The following is a 22,030-nucleotide window of genomic DNA, read 5'->3' on the forward strand; positions in this document are numbered from 1 at the left end:
GAGGTTTGTTAGGGATAAACAGCATCTTACCGCCATGTAATCCTGGAATTCTTTCTTCGACAAAACAAAATTGTCTCTCTCTGACACTTTTGCTGTTGACCAACATGAGTTTACCGTTTTCAAATTCCGCTCCATTCTTTTTCCCTCTGATGTGCATGCTTGTTCTAACAGAGCCCTATATGTGTTACTCTGCTGGGACTCATTTTCCAGCTGAAAACTTTGTTTGCTGCTGCAAACATGCGTATTGTGTCCGTCGACGTCGAATGTCGTTCCATTCAGTAAAAGAATTCGAAGTCAGTGGAGATCATTTCTTGGACAATTCAGACTGCTCACTCGCTTTTGCCACTGGATCTGGAATACATGATCCTCCATTCTCAGCAGACAAACTGGTTGATATGAAATGGGTTTTTTTTTAATTTCCTAGTGGTTTCAAAAATTCATCGCAACCTGGGTCAACTCCCATCAGAAATTTCCATTCGGATTGGACTGATTTAGTGAACACCGAGAAACTCTCCTGAGGGCAGAAATTGGCTGCAGTGCTCAAAAGTTGCATCTTAGCCTGCCAATTTTTGATTTTTTCGTGAACAAATGCTTTCAAAGTGGTTTCATCGCCAATGAAGCCTTCAACGTAACGTTTTCCAGTTACAATTTCCAAACCGGTTTGCTCAAAGCAACGCTTGGCTTCATAAATTTGGTCTGGATGAACAATAAGAAAGCTCTTTTGTGGATCAGGGTAGTATCCATATTTCGGCCCCTCATCAACTACTTGTTGCAGCCACTGTTTTAAGTCATCGAAATTTGCGCAAGCCCCGGCATCATCTGCATAAAAACCTTGTTTATGTGTCGTCTGGTTATGCAGTTTTTTGATTAAGGGCAATAGAGCAACACCATAAAACAGCATTGAAAGAGGGTGGTCTTGAGTTGTTCCTTCTTCGCTGCTGATAAATACGTCAGTATTAATCAGCACAAGCTTAAGGTTTTCCTGGTAATTATTGTACAGAAAATTGGAAGCTCTAGACCAAAGGGTACTAGCGTTGAGAAGTGCGGAACTTCTGTTGATAGAAGTGATTGCAATTTTTGCATCAAGCAGCAACAGATCAAAACCATTGGAGGATTTTTTCTCAAACAACTCTCGAGGTCCATGAATTGATCCCTCAATACCACATGACACTCCACCCGCAAGTTGTTCTGATACAAACGCATACGCCAAGTCAACACCAGTTAATTTCACGAATTACTGGCTCTTTTTGAGTGTAAGTCCATGCAAGGCACAGTAAGTTTCCCAATAAATCTCTAATTTCAATATGCTTTTGCGTAGTCAGGCCCATTTTTTGCAGATTAGGTATGTTGAACAAGGAAATCTTCACCACAGCCGTCATATTTCACAGGGAGGTTTGTTAGGGCTAAACCGTGTCTTAGCGTCATGGAACCCTCGAACTCGTTCTTCGACAAGACAAAATTGTCTCTCTATGACACTTTTGCTGTTAATCAACAAGAGTTTCCCGTTTTGAAATTCCGCTTGATTCTTTTTCTCTCTGATGTGCATGCTTGTTCTAACAAACCTTATATGTGTTACTCTGCTGGGACTCATTTTCCAGCTGAAAACTTTGCTGGCTGCTGCGAACGTGAGTTTTGTGTGCGTCGACGTCGAATGTCGTTCCATGCAGTAAAAGAATCCGAAATCAGTGGAGATCTTTTCTTGGACATTTCAAACTGCTCACTCGCTTTTGCCACTGGGTCTGTAATAACTAATCCTCAATTCTCAGCAGACAAACAGGTTGATATGAAATGGGTTTTTATTGAATTTTCTAGTGGTTTCAAAAATTCATCGCAACCTTGGACAACTCTCATTAGAAACTTTCATCCGACCTGGACTGATTTTGTGAACACCGAGAAATTCTCATGAGCTCATGAGGGCGTAAATTGGCTGCAGCGCTCAAAAATGGAATCTTAGCCTGCCAATTTTTGAGTTTTTTGTGAACAAATTCTTTCAATGTAGTTTCATCGCCAATGAAGCCTTCAAGATAACGTTTTCCAGTTACAGCTTTTAAACTGGTTTGCACAAAGCAACGCCTGGCTTCATCAACAAGGTCTGGATGAACAACAAGGAAGCTCTTTTTGGATCAGGATAGTATCCATACTTCGGCCTCTCATCAACTACTTCTTGCAGCCACTGTTTTAAGTCATCGAGCTTTGCGCAAGCCGCGGCATCATCTGCATAAAAATTTTGTTTATGTTTCGTCGGGTTGTGCAACACCCTAAAACAGCATTGAAAGAGGGTGGTTTTGAGTTGTCCCTTCTTCGCTGCGGATAAAGACGTCAGTATTGCTCAGCACAAGTTTAGAGCTTTCCTGGTAACTATTGTACAGAAAAGTGGAAGCTCTAACCCAAAGGATACTAGCGTTTGGAATTGCGGAACTTCTGTTGATAGAATTGAACGCATATTTTGCATCAAGCAGCAACAGACCAAAACCATTGGAGGACTTCTTCTCAAACAACTCTCGAAGTCCATGAATTGATCCCTCAATACCACATGACACCCCACCCGCAAGTTGTTCTGATACAAACGCATACGCCAAGTCATCACCAGTTAAGTTAGCTACTGCTTTACCGAGTAACCGTCGCAAAGTTTCACCAATGCCGATTGGCCTGATTTCTAACTTTTTATCTATTGCAATAAGTCGACGTGAGATCAAGGCTTTGATTTTAAGCCACGAAATGATTTCGTTTGCGATCAAATTATCTAGCTGAGACACTAAGTCTATCAATCTGGAGCTTTTGAGGCCGAACCTAGTTAACGCTTCAAACCAGTGTTTGGCGTCTGATTCAGAGGTCCTGCACTACCGAAAAGTTTCCGGGGTTGTTTTTCAACTGTACTCTTTGTTATATTCAGTTTTTCTAGAGGAGGAAGTTCTGATATTTTGAATGTCTCCGCAAATAATGGCGAGGCTTTCGGTGCTTTTCTTTCCCAATTTCGGTTACCGTTCTTCCGTCTATTAAATCAGAAGGCTTAAGAACACTCGTTCCGTTTTTATCGGTAAGGAACATTGTTGCATTTTTGATATTCTCGTCTTGAACCATATTCGCAAACGCTCGGAGTTTCTCCTCAGGGTCGCTCTTTTGAGTTCTCACATCATTGCTTTAGAATTGAGTGCATCTCTTATAAGGTTGATCAAGAGATGGAAATTTTTCCACCGACCACTCCGTCATCCTATTTTCATTTGTTATTTTTTACATCTTTGGAGTGTCTCACTTTGTTGTCTCTGTGGAGTATGTGAGCCGAAAAAACCAGAGGTTGCTCTGATGGAATATTTGATTTCAGGAAAATTTCAAGTTCGCAATTTAGCATCTCGACATACTGTTTACCAATTTTTCCTGTCGGAAATCTGTAAAACTGCATCTGCGTGTGCAAACAGTGAAAATTTTTGGTCTCTTACTGATTTGGTAGACAATTAAGCCGACATTGTGAATAAGTGGTGCTGGAAAATTGTATGCAAGCTCACATCAACGAGCTTTCTTGTTGTTAATTGTTTTTTAGCAACCAGCAGACAGGTTGAAGACTATTAATTTTTGACAGAAATCTCACACTAAAACAACGTAAGCAATTCATACAAAGATTTTTCTTTACGTTCTCTGCAAAATGAATTTGAACTCAAAAAATTTGATGCAGCTTGTCATGCAAATATTAGATTTCCATCCGTTTTTAGTTGTGTATAAGCTTATAATATTTTATAGAAATGTGTTAAAGATATGTGTTAAAGATTTTAATAGGAACAATTAGTTACCCAAATCAATTTAAATTTAAAAAAAAGATTCCCAATGTATGGTAAGTCCGAAACATTGAGTACGTTTGGAGTAGTGTCTCTAGAGAAAAATTATGATTTCATCCTTGAAAGCGCTGAGAAAAAAATTAATCCCTAAAAATGGCAAATCTCACGTCAATTATCTGCTAAAAAATGGTTTAAATATTTTTTGTGACGAACTTTTTTAATATTAATATTGATTTTAGCGGTTAATTTATTGTTTTCACCGCTTCTCGGCTTCCCGTTGGTAGCGGTGAACTTTTTTTCACCGCTTATGTAGTGAAAAAAATATTCACCACCAAATTTCACAAAGATTGAACGCAATTGTTTTCCCAAACTTTTATCGAGTCTGAATTAAGTTCACAAGCAATATTATAGACGTACGTGACCAATTGCTGAGGGGAATAAGGTATGACAAAGCATTGATTTATTTAAAAATTTATGATAATGGTTTTCTTTATTTGAGATTGACGGCACTTTTATTGTGTTTTGTGATTTTTTCGGAAACAGACACGCAAAACAGACACGCACAGAGTTTTGGACGCAAATGTTTGTGGTTGCAATTTGAATTTTTCTTGTTTGTCTTGTCTCGTAGTCTACCTTATGACGCGTAACCTCGTCCATCTAATGAGGCATTTTTAGCTGAGCAATGACTGAAAGTTTTCTACCTTTTTTTTGGCAGAACCTTGACCCGGGCAAGGAGTGTGGTTTAATTTACAGAGAGCCTTTGAGAGCCGAATGGAATAATAGATAGGAAATGCCTTTTAGGATCCAGATGAGCGCACTCCCATTAGACAGGGTCCAGGCATGCCTGCTCAACAGCCCAAGAAGCGGAAACCAGAAGACGAGCAGGATATGAACAAACGCCAGATGGCTGGAAGCAAAGCATCAACAGACAAGAAGGAGGTTGATGATGATGGAGAGGGGAGTGCGAAGACGGAAAACGGGAAAGACACACCCAACAAGAATAACAAACTCGATATAGCGTGAGTCATCAAGCATCCCACGGGTCGAGGTTTTGTCGCAAATATAATGCAAGAATTGCGGTGAATAGCGGTGAAAATAATAATTTTCACTGCGAAGAGCTCCCAGGTTGCATCTTAGGTTTTGCATAGCGATAAATTAACGCATTTTCCTGATTAAATGGTAGTAGTAAGTAAATACTGTCTCAAGAGAGGGGGGTTATCCTACGATACTTAAACATGGGATAATAGGGGGTTATCCTAGACGGAAAGGGATTAACTTTCATTCTTTACCAGATGTGGCTATTTCCAAGGCGGCAAACTTGTTTTCGGTCAAACAGCCAACTTTGTTCTAAATTTCGTTCCGATAAGAGCTGCAAGTGAACAATTTATTGAAACGTATTTTAGCACTCATAAACACAAAATTTACACGGTTAGGAATTCAAAAGGCGCAATTTACGTAGTTAAGTACAATAAGTTTATTGTCTGCGTGCAACTTTAAATGCTGGTTCTTCTTCATAATCGCTACTACTACTTTCACTGCACTCATTAGCTTCATAATTAATGAATGGGTTAGGGGAGGAAGAGCTGGAGCTGGTGGTAGCATCGAAATCTACGATATCATCGCTATCAATATCGTCCTCGTTAATAATACTTGTCATTGCAAATCCCGGGTCAGGTGTTTCCCATTCTTCCGGGCTTTCACTTATTGTTGTATCCGGTAGAACAAAACTATTATTATGGTCCCAGTTTGGACTCGAATCTAGGAGAAGGTGAGCATAATTTTCTACATTTTCGTAGTCCCACTCTACTTCATCGCTATCCCAAGAAAAATCTTCGACTCGGCAATGATCAATTTTATAGTGGCCGAATGGTAGTGTTTTAATTCCCTCGTTCAAAATGTGGCGTTTATTAACAAAAGCAGAGAGACATATTTTATTCGTTGAAACCGTTTGTAGAACATGCTTTTCCGAAACAATCCTTGTGTTTTCAGCGCGCAGTGTACTACCAGTCACAAGTGTATTATTGTAGTCTGCATGTCGAAGCAAATTTTGGGCTGCTCTTGTTATTCCTTTGGCGGACATTTTTCGGTTACCTATGAACAGAAAAAAGCAGTCAAATTATGACAATCATACAAGGTTAGTTGGTACTTTGTTAGTTTTTTCTTGAATCATTAAACGTAGAATACTCACTAGTGGAAGTAATGCTGTACAGCTTTGGCTTCAGGCATATGAACTCTTTTATATAATCCCCAGCAAATTCGTCTTTGAATTTTAAGACGACGCGCTTATTTTCTTCGCTGTAGAGTTCGTGATCTTCTGGGTAATTTGAGAAGTCGAATTGATCAAGAACATTGCTCTCCTTCAGTTCACGGTAGAGATCTTCACAATTGATCCGGTATAGCAAGCTATCAGTATCACTATAAAGTAATCGACAGTCAAATGAAGATCGCATTGTTCCATAGTGAAACTGATACATGTAGTATTTCGCTAGATCAAGTATTGTGGCCCCTACTATAGTTGGTGTATCCCAATAGATCTTTCTTGGGCGGGAGGAGAGAGCTGCCATGTTCTCGCCAAACACTTTGAATTTTTCAAACTCAAACTTGCTTACTATGGTTAGGGTTCGTCTTGCGTCTCTCGTAAGCTCGATTTTCATCCGTCGACGTTTTGATTCGCAGTTTTTCCCATAAACGGCGTTGTTCATTAGTTTATAGAAACTCTCCTCAAATTTATTCGAAGCCGCTTGTCTCTTCTCACTTTTCAGGGTTATATAGGGTGTTAACCAATTGTTTTGAGTAAACTGTAGCACACGATGCATTTTCCTCACGACTAATCCCAAGTTAACATACAGTTTCAACAGCTTGTAATGCAGCACATAATGGTCTTTGTCGAAGAAAGTCTGCAACAGTTTTGGAACTTTTGAGGGGGGTAAGTTATGACTCTCTCGCAAATTCACTTGGTAGTCACTGAGCCAGTCATCCTCAACAATATTTTTCGATGGTGCGAGGGGGAAGTCCTGATGGTAATCGTGTAGACTTGCTGGATAATGCAAGTCGACTTCCACGAAGTAACCGACAGGGTTATCATCAGGACAGTTTAGTATCTCAGCCAGTGTAATATCAGAGTTAAGCGTAAAATCTGACTGAGGGAGTTTTTCATTTTGCATGACGCCACCGTATAGGTTATTGGCGTCCACGCAGAAGCCAAATGTCGAGGGTTGTGAAGAGTCGTAATCTGGTAAATATTTATTATTTGCTGTAAACTTTCTCATCTCGTAGACTGAACATACTCCCCCACGTACTGCTCCTTTCTAACATATCGAGGTGCTCGCGTTCTGTAAGCAATTCGACCTCCGCCTTGCATATTCTCAAGGATGCTTCCTTAGCCATATTTGGCAGTGTGTAAAAGTGCATGCAATCGAGTTTGTAGGTGGAGAAACTGAGCTCTCTGTGGAATTCACAAACGCATGCGAGAAGAGCGCAATCGGTTTTCAGGTATGCATCGTGGTAGTCTTGTAGAGTTTGGCAATTCAGAGTGTTCCACATCGTCTTGGCGTGGTTCAAGTTTTCTTGAGTTATTGTTACTGCGTTTCCTTCTAAAGTGTTACGCCATTCATTAAGAGGCGGTAAGGATTTTTCGCTGAACTTTTCTCGACCGCTAACATATGAATAGGGGTAATATCCTTTTTGTTGCAGGAGCTTCAATTCTGTTGAGGATAGGTTAGGAAAGACAGAAGCAAGTATTCCAAAACGATCTCTTGGTAAAATGTCAACCAACTTTTCGAGAGACGAATTCATCATTTTGAATGAATCAATGAACCTCAGATTTTCAAACTTTGATCACTTTTCCATCATCTAGGGTTATGGTCTCCACGAGTACTCCAAAATTCATGGAAATGTATTTTTCATCAGTAGATGGAGTTACACTTACAGAGGTCGTTGGCTCACACGATTGGAGGGCTAAACAAATGTGATGAAGGACATAATTTTGTATATTATGACCCACCACAGGGGTAAAGTTGACGTTCCTTCGTGCTCGATTGCATTTTTCATGAGCCCAGCCAAGAAATTGTCCGCTGTAGTGACAGTGATCCAGATCAATTGATGATTGTTCATCAATATCGTCAAAGGCTTCGTTACATATCCAACATTCGCTAGCTGCACTTTTTAGATACTGGCTACGGTCACCTCTGAAGAAAGGAAAAGCTCGTTTGCGCTTGTATATATCCTTGGCTAGTGTGTGTAACATGTTTACAAATTTAGTAATGCAATCTTCAGAGCTGTCCACGTGGAAAAAGATGGGTTTTGTTGAGTAGTGATCAATTACCGCAAGTGAAAACCCACAGGGCTTGTGTTTTTCAATAACTCTGGTGTATGAGTTGTTCCCGTGGGGCGTGCATCCTGCTACTGGATACAAGAAGGATTCGAAGTCAAAGTAAATGACTAATGGAACAAACCAGGTAGCGGCCAAGTTTTTGAATTTGTATAAATTTTTTCCCAGAGCTGGTAATCGAACAACAGCCGGCGCATTTTCACAGCAGGTTTCCATATGTGCGGTAAGCTTTGCAAGGCCTTCTTCACACAACCAGAAACAATTCTGGCAAATATGAAACGCAAAGCGGAATTTGGTATTTCGGAGTTGACAAACTACCTTAACCTAGTTGGTAATCAACACATAATGGTAACAGTCTGCTTCGTATAAAAGCAAAAGATCCATTGTGAAGTTTGAGACAAACTTTGACACTCTGAGTGGAAATAAGTCTCTACCATCATAACCAAAAACGTTGATTCGAACTTCATTTAGATTTTCGAACTGATTGATGTCTTCTAGCCCCATGGGCATATCGAAGTGTCCAGTTGGTTGATGAAAGTTGGCTTGCTTGTACGTTTCGGGTGAAGTTTTGTCTGTGTTGTAGTTCCTTCCTGGTCGATCTAAGCGAATATTGTTATGCATATGATATGCAGCAATATAGCAGTAAAGGAAGCAATTTGCGTCCTCATGGTTACGAATATTAAGTAAACCGCGGCAATTTTGTAACTTTGATGGTAACGCAATGTAAGACGAGCCAGTTATAGGTCGGTAACGGGCAAAGTTCACAATTATTTTGATAACTTTCTCAAGCACCCAACCACTACCATTAGAGGCAAATGTCGTAAGCACTATCATCATCCTCTCGACCATAGTCCAGAAGGTCTCACTGCTAAGTCCCTGACTATACACCGGTGTCATGAGCGAATTTGCATAAATTTCAATAAGCTCATCTTCCTGATCTTCGTTCTGACTCGGCTTTCGGAGTTGAAGATGAGCACTAAATTGAACTTTTTGTGATCCTTGTGAGAGTTTTTGTTCTATAAGCGAATCGATTTGTGGTTTATGCTGGAGCATGAATTGAGCAAGGTCTGTGTTGGCTTGGGTTGGTGATGGCGGCAGATGGTAGCTCTGAAGGGTACCATTAAAGGCAGTTTCGGCCGGCGCTTGAGTTGGTTGGAATTGATCGCCAAAGACAGGTAAAGAATGCAAAGAACTCATATGCTGAGCAAATAATCTGGTGTCGTTAAAGCCCATATAGCAGGACCGACAACAATTTGTAAATTTTTGATGACAAGTCCTCATGTGTTGTTCCAGTTCAGAAAGTTTTCTACAAGTGAATGTACAAATACAACAGGTAAAGACTGGTAAACCTACTTCGTCGGGATGGTAGCGATGCCCATGGCGAGATTGATTTCCTCTGTTTGCAAAAGTTGCCGAACAATATTTGCAATTGAAAACCATAGTTGAAAAATTCAAGATTCAAAAGTTAACAAAGATAATGACAACTTTCGTAAACATGTAACTCAACTTCAAATGGCGAATTTATTTCTATTCCACGCGAGGTTCATATAAGACGCGCGCAATTCAAACTTTCAAAATTTTCGAATTTGACTGGATAATAAGAGCGCGTCCCCGCTTTAGTCAACTACTATGAACATATCAAGTTGCGTTGAACGTAAAGTAGCGCTTGACTTTACGTTTCTCACTGAACAACACTGACATGATAAAACTTGTTTGTTATTTTCGAATTATTAGTACAATATATAAAAAGATTTTTTTAAAACCAGGGGTAGTTCTTTTTAGTTAATAGTTATATGTGATGTAAGAAAGCATATCAATTGCAATTGGGTTTAGTCAAAGTAAACTTTTATGAATTTTCAATGATCTTTCAATCAAATATTTTAATCTTTTTTCTTCATTTTCATAGATAATATGCTCCAATGACATAAGGGTAGAGGAAACATTTGTGTTTGAATCCGTTAGATGTAATATTACACTCCAGTAGCCTACATAAAAAGAAAGTTTTGATTTGATTTCCATAGAATTTTTGAATAATATTGCAAAAACATCGCTTTTTTGTACACTTTGTTAAATTTTAAGTACAAGGGATGCTTTGGACGGTTATCATGCACAGTTTTATTACTGTCACGGTGTTTGAACAGCTAAAAAATCTACTAAAAGCAAATGAAATGTTCAATTTTTTTCGCTTAATGTTGCAAAAAAAGCGATTTTTGTAATTTTTTTTACTGTAGATGCCGATGGGTGCGTCTGACGATGTTGGTCATCATAACCAAAAATGCTCCCCGGGCACTAAAACGCAGGAACCGACAAGAAAAAATCCCTCATCTTTATCAGGAAAAAAGTTAGACTTTCTGTCAATCATGATCAATCAATGTCATCACATGACAGCCAATGACAAGCCCCCTGTTGCAAGCATTTTTCGATGACAGCTGTTATGAGATGATTTTGTCTTCACCCCCCACAAAATCGGTTTTTTAGAAAAAACCTGGTGTATCATTATTATTTCGGGTACATCAATTGCTAATTAATGCCAGATGTTAATGAGACGTTAATGTCCAGATGTTTTGAAAATCGGTGAAGGAGCCGTTTTTCGACCCTGACCCTTATGACCAAAAGTGACAAGTATGTACCACTGATTACAAATCCGTTTTAAAAAATGGGAATTTTTTTTTCGTTAATTACTAATTAGACTAATTAGTTGCTAATTAGCTGTTAATTAATGGTTAATTATCTCATGAAGGATTGAGTTTATTTTGACGAGCGTTATGAGCTTTTTTGTAGTACAGTGTCTGATAGTGTCAACCCAATAGTCAGTTTCATCCCAACTATCTGTTGGAGCCGACTTTTTTGGGGTCAAAGGTCACCATGAAAAACAAAAAAAAATTTTTTTTCGTTTTTTTTTCAACTTTTTTAGAAGAAATGTGGTCAATTTTTTTATTCATATCGGTAGCCCACAAAAAACAGTTGGTAATGGCGTTCAGGTTTTGAGTTTTCGTTCCGTCGAAAAAAATTTAATCAGCAAAAAAACCGGAAAAATCTCATTTTTAATAAAAAATCCTTTCTTTTTTTCCTCCTTTTTGCTGAAAAAATGATGTTTTACTAGTTTAACTAACACCTGAAGGTATATCCAACAGGAGCGCTGATATTATATCAGCATACGAAGAACGATTTGCTAAATGAAGTTTTTGTTTGATAAGGACTTTATGCATTTTTTGAAGCTTTTGTTCAAACCTAATTTTACATTTCAATAGCTTTCTCAACAAATTTTCTCTCAACCAATCAGAAGCTTGTTTGCTTCCTGCTATATATTCGAACACGTTTGAACATGTCCATTTTGGAATTTTTCTCCCAACTTTGTCTCACTAAATAGTACTGTTTTTGTGAACATGTTTGAACATGTCCATTTTTGTAAAATTTTGATTCTAAAGTCTGCTAGCTATGTAAAAACATTGAAAGAAGAGTGTCAATTAGCGAGCTATTCAAAAAAGATAGTAACACAACACACCAAAGTGCAAAGGAAAAACAATTCAATATTAAATAAGTTGTTAGAGGTCAAAAAAGTCCATTAGAGAGTCTTCTTGTTTTCGTTTTTTTGGTGCTGCGCACACTACTGGAGTTTCTGAGCAATTGGGTGTCTTGACATCGGCTGAATTTGTTTGGGGTTGTGGTGTCTGAAAGTTTGAACCAGATAAAATGTTGACATCAAACTGACTTGCAAAATTGTCAGAGATCTTGTTCTTCCTCTGGAAATCCTCAAAGAGTGACGGACTTGGGGTTGGAGTAAAAGTTGGGCTTGGATCCACAGCAGGAGTTGTTGGAACACTGACTGAAACACTCGGTGGCTGACTGTCCGGTGAGGATGGTGATGATTTGACACCCCATATATCACCCAAATTTTCGTAGGCTTGATATGTACCGAGTTGATTCTCGAATAAGGGCACACAATCGCAGTCGTATCTGTACAAGATACGTCTCACTTCCTCCGGCAAAGTTTCTTCAGTCGAATGCATTTGTGGTATAGTTTTTGGTGGCAAGTGTCCTCCAGAAGTAATGACACTGGATTCAGCCGGCTCCGTTTTTTCCGGTAGGGCAGCAATAGCGTTAATAAATAGCTTCGGTATCAAACAATGCTGGTATGTGTACCACAAATCGTTTTTTCTTTTCTGTTGTATCAGTACGACAAAATTTTCAAACACGGTTTGGTAAACAAGAGTTCTCTCAAAAGAGATAGCAGACTCCAAAAGAAGTTTCACGGACATTGTTTTCAAGTTCAAGTTCGATTCAATAGTTAACTGTTAAGTAAGAGCAAAAGAAAGAAATGAACACAAGTACAAAATTCTTTCCCAATATGTGTTTCGCAAGGTTCGCCTTATCTAAGACCAAAGAAATGATTGGAGCATAATCACACCTAGTTGCCTAATATATTGTATATAACATGTGGTTAGCCACACTGTTGTTCCTTTACAGAGGAATTTGGGGTCACATCTGTTTGGTATTGGTTTTATGTAAATTGTGTGTGGTCTCTGCACTATACTATCTAGGGTCACATCTGTTCTAAATGAACTTGTATTTAAAATACATGGGTGCCTACACTATTAATGGTTAACTATCTCCCACACAGAAGTGTGGTTGTGGTGATAAATTTATTGCTTTCTATAAAAAACACATGTACTTGTTATCTTTGTTCGCAAGTAGGTTCTGCATGTGTTTCGCAAGGTTCGTCTTTTCTAAGACCAAACAAATGATTGGAGCATGGACACACCTAGTTGCATAATATATTGTATATAGCATGTGGCTAGCCGCACTTTGGTTCCTTTACAGAAGAATTTGGGGTCACATCTGTTTTGTATTGGTTTTATGTAAATTGTGTGTGGTCTCTACACTATACTATCCAGGGTCACATCTGTTCTAAATCAACTTGTAATATATATGGGTCCCTACACTATTAATGTTTAACTCTCTCTCACACAGAAGTGTGGAGTTGTGTTGATAAATTTATTGTTTTATATACAAAACACATGTACTTGTTGTCTTTGTTCGCAAGTAGGTTCTGGTAGTTAATAGAGGTATGGTTTTAATTAACTATTATCTAAGGTCACATACGTATAAAAGTCTAAAATGAACAGTCTCAAGTACGCCGTGGGGCGTACTTGAGATTGTATTTACCAATCACTTGGATTTAATTAAAAATATGACGACACTGGTTTGATCCCAACTTGCCACGCCTCTTAACTTCGTAGTTATTTACATTAAGAGCTAGTGATAAAACAAGTTGCCTACCATGCCTTTTACTTCCTCAAAAGACACACAGTTTGGAGATTGCTATTTTGACATTTCCCAAACAGAAAAGCGTTTGGTCAGGGCAACATTAAAAACGTACGAGAGAACCGGAACATATGTGTTTCTAAAGTTGTTCAAGAAAGCGGCCGAGGATTACGAGTTTGAACAGAGAATTTCTCTGACTCTAGAAGAGTTTGGAAATTTAGTCAAAAAAGCAGAAAAAATACGTGAAGCTGCTGCAACGCAAGATTCAAAACCACCCCCAGCAAAGAAGCAGAAAATTGATCAGTGTAATAGAGATGGTGGAAGCAATGTTTGAGCGATCTCCCAACTATTTCAAACAATTTCAAAAGCAGTTCAAGTTTTTAATTGCTGATGAAAAGCCAAACTTAACAGCTTCGAATAACTATGCTGTGTGTCCTCATTTTGAGTCTGAATTTTGTCAGTTACCAACTAACCATTTTCACGTTCTGATTGAGAGTGCAATCGATGTTGAGACCATGAAGCCAATCAAAATTTTTGCAGTTCCCTGTCTCTTCACTACCTTCAGACACTTATTTTCAATCTCAACGAGTCTGGAATTTAAAGGAGATACATTTTCAAAATTACAGCTTGCCGTTGACTTTAATAACAAATCTGGAGAGAAAATGGATACAGCAAATGTACGCAAGCGACTTCCACCCTTGGCAACAGCGGCAACCAAACTATCAAAATCTACAGCGTTCACTAGCGGAATCTCAAAAACATTGGCGAGATCTACATCAATTGTACCACAGAAAACAATTCACAATTTTGTATGTTCTAAAATTTCTTCGAAAACTCAAACTGATCAATTTAGTAGTGAAACTTTAAAAAGAGTGGAATCAATTTTGAGTGGTCCTCATTCTGGTGCTTTTTTGTCAGATTATGGATATATTTATGAGTGGTTTTGGAAAACTAAACATTGATTCTGATTTACTATTTGTTCGTCTTGTATATGAAGAAAGAATTCAGTTTTAAAAAAAAAATTTATTTCACAATATTAGTTTTGTTAGAGCATCATGTGAAGAGCAAAGCGAATCAATTGAAAATCACTACAATTTACAATCTGTCTATCATCAAATATTAAATGAGCAATAAAAATACAAAAGAGTCCACACAATTCTGAGTTTTGACCTTGAAATGGTTGGTTTTCAAGTAATTGGTGAAACTGTACATTATTTTTTGCAAGTCGTTGATAAATATTCTTGTAAGAAGACAAGGATCGTCCAAGGGGATCAGCAAACAGAAGATGGTCGTTCTTTTTACAAATGAGGAGCCAGTGCGTGCCAGGACTTTGAGATTTTGACGCATTTACTATTAAAAAAGTATTTGATTTCAATTTTGAAGGAAAATTGTCTGCTGCAAATACACCTCGAAATTTGTGCTTTAGTTTTTGACATCTCTGAATTAAACCATTAATATCATCTTCGTCCATCATCAGTTTGTTAGAATATGATTTTTTGACACTCGTCGCGCAGTATCAACAAAAATTGTACGAGCTTTTTCTCCAATAATAAAAATTTCAATGTTGGTCGGTAACGCTGCTGAAAACTTCAACTCGATAGATATGGAGCAGTTTGTTAGCTCCGGGTGTATAAAATCATGAGAAGCTTTTTGGGTGCTTGTCAGATCAAATACCATTATAAAATGGTTGGGATAGTCTGACAGACTTATTCCGTGTCCATTGTCAATATAGGCTAAATCCTATATTGTATTAAAATAAAGGCGTTTGTTATCAGTTGTAGATATTGGGCTATCAGCCACTGGTAACCCGTTGCGATAAATATATATCTGTTCCCAGTCAAATTCTTGAAAATGAAAAGGATTTTGCATATTGTTGCCCAAAAAAGCTTCGTTGGTATTGAGACAAATTGCTAGTCTTCCGATTGGCTCTTGTGCAAAAATGTCCTCTTGCTTCCAACTATGCAGACCAGTTGAAGCCAAAAACGTCTTTGTCAAAGTTTCAAAGTAGGGATAGGCAGCAGGGCTAGTAAGCAAGGTTTTTTCAATGGCAGACATGACCTCGTCATTCAATGTCATCTTGCGAACGTACAAATTAGCTTCAACAATTTTCACCTTGTAATGTTTTGCAGCATCATCCGAAATGACAACAAAATCATCAATAGATCTTCTGAATGCAATACGAAGAGTTACACCACTGAGCAGATGTTTATCACATGTGAAAAAGTCTACCGCTACTTTACCATAAAAAGTGCATTCTGCTGACTCTCTGACCGAGTTTTTTCTTCGAGCAATTTCACCTGCTTTTATTGCAGATGGATCTTCTTCGTAAGAATAGCCTTGACATGCCAACCAAGTGTTCTTTGCGTCTTTGTTATGTGAGAACTCAGTTTCTATAAAACTCTTGTGTGCGTAATTTCCATTTGCGTTAGAGATTTTTAACCCGTTGGCTGACACTGTGCAGTCAGAGAAAAGTGAATGTAGCACATTATTGCAAAAGTATGGAGCATCGGTTTTAGCAGTGTCAGCAGTAGCTGCCCCGTCATATTTGAGATCAGCTCCCGAAGACTGAACAATTTTGCATTTGACTTCCAAAAAATTTTTTTGTAAATCAATAAAGTTGTTACGGTCACCAGTTACCTCGAACTCTAACATGGGTCCATCAGGACTATAAACAGGTCCCAATTTTTGACAAAAACTTCCATCGAAAGTCACCAAGAGCGCCGGCTTCTCAAACAGATCCAAAGAGCCATGGGTTGCTTCGTTTGGTAACAGGTTAGCGATCATATTTAACTTGAGAAAAGAAATCAGACCGATTTCTTTTTGGAACTTTTTGTTTTGAAATGACCAACTTTTGTTTGGTTAATCTTTTTCTTGGTGATTTTTTTGAGCGACTCCTAATCGTTTTTCTTTGTTGCCGAAATCTTGCTCCCCCTGTTTGTTTTTTAACAGTGTTGCTTATTGTATTTTTGAGTGCTTGTTTAGGTGATTTTTTACTGCTGACAACGTCTAGTAGCTCTGGAACACTTTGCTTTAAAAGTTCTTTTCCAATACGTTTTGCAGTAGGAAGAGTGAAACGTCGAGCTAGGGGCAAAGCGACCCGCCCAATTCCCGCAGCTGATGCACCAAAACCACTGCCTCTTTGCCGGTAGTGGCCAGAGAAATGTGGTAAGGATGTTGCTTGGTTAGTGTAATAAGAGTCCATGCTAATTGGAAAATTTTTTGAACTGAAGGGTTAAAATGACTTTACCGGTTCCCGAAAAGGGAACCAATTCTCCCGTTTCTGTGCGAAGCTCAATCGATATTGATTGTATGGTGTTTGATAAGAGTTTTTTGTAATCTAAATTGGAAAAAACAATTCGATGAGTTGGTTCAAGCTCGCAGACACTACCGTTTTTCAGACGTTGTTTTGAATCAATGACTCGAAGCAAGGGGGCTTTTGTATCACCGACGTACTGGTACTCAATAATTTTCGTATATATAAAAATTAAGTGTTTTCCCGAGCCAAGATCAACGGGAAATTCTCCATAGTATGCTGCCGTTTCATCACTCTTCATTAGTCTGTTTGATGTTGCGCTTTTCATTTTGTACCCTATGTGTACTCCACTGCCATCTGGAATGCCCGAAAAACCAATAATGCTGGGAATTTCTTTACTGGGAAAAGTAATTCCTTCATTTTTCCCCATCAAAATTTCAAATTTTCCAGTTTTCTTGATCTCTCTGAATGAAAAGTTTGGTAGTCCAACAGTTCGTTTGATAGTAGTTAGTATGTCAACTACTGAGTTATAAGTTCCTGTCATGATAGACAATTTTTCACCGTTATACGGACGAGAGATCACATTGGCTTCGGTAGCCCTTTTCTGGCTGTCTTCGTACCCTTTTAAGCTATATACTACCATGTCTCCATTTACAATATGCTCAATTTTTGTGGGGAAAATGATCTCACTGAGAGCTACTCTCCAGTCACCAGCGAGTTGAATTTCATCATTGAAAAAGTTTCGAAATGAACTGAGAGTGTTAGAGTCAAAAATTTCCATTGAAGCAGATGAAATAACATGCACAGTGAATTCATCGGTGAAACGGTTTTCACTCATTTTTTTCTACACGAACAAGCTGTAACTCTGGTTGATAAAATTTACCATCAATTTTTTCACCGTTTGCATCAATAAGTGAATACGTTGGCGGATTGTATGTTGCTATGCTTTCTACTTCAAAAACTTCGTCGATGAAAGATTGTTTATACCCTTTCCTGAAGGCTTCGTCTTTTTTGACAATTCTAACAAAATCTCCAACGTAAAATTTGGGTCTCTGAAACTTGATTGTTTGAGCGCTCAACGAGACAAGTCGTGGAACATCCTTTTTAGTGACTTTATTTGGAGCAAGTATGGTTACTCGGTTGACTCGTGAATTAATTGTTTTCACAAATTGATCCAGTTTATCTATGTAGGAGTATGTCCACTTTTCTTCAAGGTACTTGTAGATAATGTTTTTTAGTGACCGAATGTTCCGCTCTGCGAATGCAGACTTTTTTTCACTAAAAGTGCTGTATAAATGAATTCCTCGTTTGTTGCATAAGGTTTTGAAGGCTCCAAGAAACTCTGTACCATCATCAACCCACACTTTTTGTGGTTGCTTGTTTCTTATCATTTTTTTAAAGGCCGAGGCAGTTTCCGTTGCATACTTTGTTTTTAAGGGCTCCACACGAAGGTATCTGGAAAGACAGTCGACCGCAACCAATAAATATTTAACACTTCTGTTGTATTTTGCTAGTTTCTCCACATAAGCCAAGTCAACGGACCAAATTTCATTTATGTCTTTTACTATTACTTTAAGTCTGGGAAATCGTAAACGAATTGGGCGATATTTTGTAAAAGATGACTTGGTTTCTAAGTATGTCTTAACTTTACCAAATGATAATTTGCTTTGGGTTTTTAATCGCTTTGGGCGTCCAAACGATGCAGGTCCCTTCAAATACAGTTGGTCCAACGTTTTTTTCTCAGAAGTAAGACCATTTTTGCTGTTTGATCTCTCCTTCTGCCGTCTTTTTTCTTCTGCCCGTTTTTCTTTGGTTGGTAACTTGATAACCGCTTCCTGATTGTCCTCGTGGGCTTGCAAAAATTTCTTCTCCGTTTTCGGATGCTTCCAAGATCTGTTTGGCATAAGTATTCGAAACTAAATGAGGTGGAAGATCGAGAGCTAATAATGCTCGAGAATATTTTTGAATGTCAATTTTCTTTGTTGACTGCTGTGTGTTATACAAAAAAGTTGACGCTTTTAAGCCAAGTGGTTGGTTATCAATATGAATGATACCACCTGGATCTTCAATGGATATTGTCGGGGATTCTAATATCTTGTTGAGAATGATTTCTGCTCTTCCGATTTTATTTTTCTCCATCACTCCCAAATCTCTCATTATTGACTGAAACGTTGTAGTTGTACTTTTTTTGACAATAGGTTCAATTTCACTGTCATCACTCATCGGCTCCTCTTTTTGCTCATGATCTGTTTCAACATTTATGCTGGGTTCTGTCTGGACTGCTCCATCCTCTTTTTCACTTTTTTCCGGATTTTGTAACATGTTTCTTTGAATGAGAGACAATTGCGTGGCTTTCTGTTTGTAGACAGGATTGTCAAAAATTTCACTTTTTGCCGGTTGTGTTGACATGAACATTCTTTTGGGAATTAAGATAAATTCTTCAGTATACATTATCACTTCCTCAGATGAAGGTAACACGAGAGAGCAATACCTTTCAAAAGAACCGTGTTTTTAGCAAAAATCTGCCTTTTATTTTTTAAACTTGTTTGTTTAGATAAAAGTTTTTTAAATGAATTTTCATGACCTTGTATTAATGTCTTCTTGACGGGAACGTTACCGTTGACAACATTAAGCAAACACTCGCAAAGAAAGTTAATAAAACTATTTGGTGCCGACTTGATTAGTTCTTTTGACTTCATGTCCGATGTCTCTAACATTCGCCGCAGCATACAAAGCTCTTTCTCTCTCATTACTCAAATTGGTTACAACAGCTTTAGCTGGGGGAAGGTAAAAAACGGATGGTCCTGGTGGAACAGTATTGGAGCAGTAACGTAAAACGTCCGATGTTTTTGGATCCAGATCGATCAGTAAATGACCAAAGGGTTGTTTGGTTGCTAGCTCGTAGCTATCTTTCAAAAATTGCGTGTTATTAAGCTGTCGACCAATTAAACCAATCTGTTGAATGTCACGGGGTGATTTAAATAAAATGAGGTGTGTTGTATTAAGATCAATAGTTCGTGACCATTTACTTTGTTGAAATAAATTGTGTTTTACGTAAATTACACTAATGTTTTTGTGACGTCCTGCTGTAGCCAATTTCGAAAACTCTTTGTCATTAAAAATCTCTTCACATGAATCGTCAAACACCGGCAGACAGTTTTCGAGCTCCGATATCAGATCGAAGCTTGAAAATTTGGTAAACTGTATGTTTAATTTTGCCTCTAGTGACTTAAATTTGGGTTGTTCATGTTGGTAGAAATAAAAAATCGAGAGGAACTTTGGAGAAAAAGTGTTTTCGAGTAACATTCTGAAAATAAGCTCTGTTTTTCCACAACATGACGGACCGCAAACAGCCATAAACAACCGGTCAGTTGTTCAAATGATTTTATTCATAATTTTGGGTTGGGAAGAGCGTATCCAACTGTACAAGAAAGAAGAGAAAACCAAAATGTAGACTCTTCACATTCAAGCTGGAAAAACACAAGTTTTACCAGAGAAACTATTATGAGAAAAATTATAATAAAAACTTGTGTAAAATAAACAACTTCTGATCGTGGTATCTTTGAATTACAAAACCTCCATGATCGTCTTTCATGGTGATTATCATCAAACACTAAGTCAGTTATTGCCCCGCCTGTATCTAACTGATCCTCTGCTTTATTCATTTCAAAATAAGTTTTTTTTTTAAAAAAAAGAGGTAAATTTGGTTATTTCATTATATAAATTTCATAAGACACAAATTGTGAGTTTTGATTATCATTGATAAAAGTAATGGTGTAGTTCGCATTTACTCTGTCAGTTTTTTCTCTGAAAACAATTGACTGTACGTTGTTCTTTTCAATTCTTCGTCTTATTTCAGCTGGAAGGCTCTTATCGTTCAGTGACATCAGAGCTGGTTCTGCACGCTTGGGCATAGGTAAAGGGGTTAGTTTCAGCTTTCGCATTTTCTCTTCCAAAGACATGGAACAATTGAAAGTACTCCAAAAGTGAAAGGTATTTCTTGAAGGCTTCTATTTCAGCTCCAGTACAGACAATTTGCTCTTTCCTCAGTACAGTTTGAGCACGACTGTCAACTTTTTCCTCTTTGACAAATGTAGCTGGTAATTGATTTTCATCCGCTATACAACTGTAAACCACCAAATTTGGGGACAAGTTCACTTGAAGTAGAGACGATGCTGCTTTCTCGGACCGTCGATTCATTCGTTAGCCACAGGTAAAAAAGTGTAGTTTTTTTTCTTGCACAGTGTTGATTTCTTTGCCGCTTAGGACAGCTTAAAATATGTAAAGTACAAATTGGTGTCTCGTGAAAAAATTTCAAATTTTCAATTTTTGGACATAATAAAATCTCTAAATTGATAACGTCCTTTTTGAGAATTTTCTGAATAGTTTCTGTTTTTTCTGTTTCCTTCGCATAAAAAGTTGCCAAGGGAAATCGAAGTGCTATGCTATCAAAAATTTGTTGCAAATAACAATATGGATAATCTCCACTCTCCCAATTCAAACCATGGAGATATTTTGACACCCAACTGTATGATCGTCTCTCACTCGAAGACAGTATGTTGAATGAAATTGGGGGTAAAAATGACACAGTATCGCAATAATTTTCTGTCGAAACAGCTAGTTCTTTGATAATAAAACCAGACTTTTTATGTCGAAAGCCTTCAAAATCAAGAACAACTGGTCTTGATTTCAACATTCCAGCAAACTGAATAAATTGCTTTTAAAAGTCTTTACATATAGACAGAAGGCAAGTCCTGTCACGTGACCAAGATACTCGTTTGTCACTGGACACGGTAGGACATACGAATAGCCCGGCCCTTTTTCACTATATTCAAAGACAAAACCTGAAGCGTCGTGAAGTATAGCATGCAACCTCAAAATTTTGTAAGACTTGAAATACTTGTCCAGAGACGAATTATCAATACCAATCAGTCCACCATAGGGTCTCATTTTCATCGCAATATCCAAATCAAGATCAGGATCCAAGTACTGACATGTTGCCAAGAAGTAAAGAAACCTTTCACCGTATTGAAAATAATCCTTTTTCAATTCCTTGTAAATTTCGTGAATAGCTTTCAAATCAACTGTCGCTAGAGTTGTCATGGCGGAAAAATGAGTTTCAAGGCCGCCTAATCCCCTTAATCCCTTTCCGTCTAGGATAACCCCCTATTATCCCATGTTTAAGTATCGTAGGATAACCCCCCCCCCCTCTCTTGAGACAGTATTTACTTACTACTAATGGTTAAAAGGCATTGATTACCTTTGTGAATACTTTTAAGTAGCTGTTTGTGAATACCTTAATGAAAGGCGCACTAACCGCTCATAATTTGTTTGGAAAAAAATATAGGGATAATTGTGCGAGACCTATTAAATCGCCATTTATTGACCGGTTTGGCACGTTATGGCCTCCTG

General features: G+C 38.0%; 1 protein-coding gene across 2 annotated transcripts in view; it reads left to right on the forward strand.

Annotated features, from left to right (window-relative positions):
• Positions 1–4,576: 4,576 nt before the first annotated feature.
• Positions 4,577–22,030, forward strand: part of LOC142344097 (uncharacterized) — a 337,135-nt gene continuing 319,681 nt past the window's right edge. For both annotated transcript variants that reach the window (XM_075395583.1, XM_075395584.1), the window contains exon 1: positions 4,577–4,789. In XM_075395583.1, coding sequence (XP_075251698.1) covers positions 4,611–4,789 — 179 coding nt within the window. In that variant the 5' untranslated portion in view covers positions 4,577–4,610. The remainder of the gene's footprint in view (positions 4,790–22,030) is intronic.

The sequence above is a fragment of the Convolutriloba macropyga genome, chromosome 8 (genome assembly GCF_964194025.1).
Source record: "Convolutriloba macropyga chromosome 8, txConMacr16.3, whole genome shotgun sequence".
Taxonomy (NCBI): Eukaryota; Metazoa; Xenacoelomorpha; order Acoela; family Convolutidae; genus Convolutriloba; species Convolutriloba macropyga.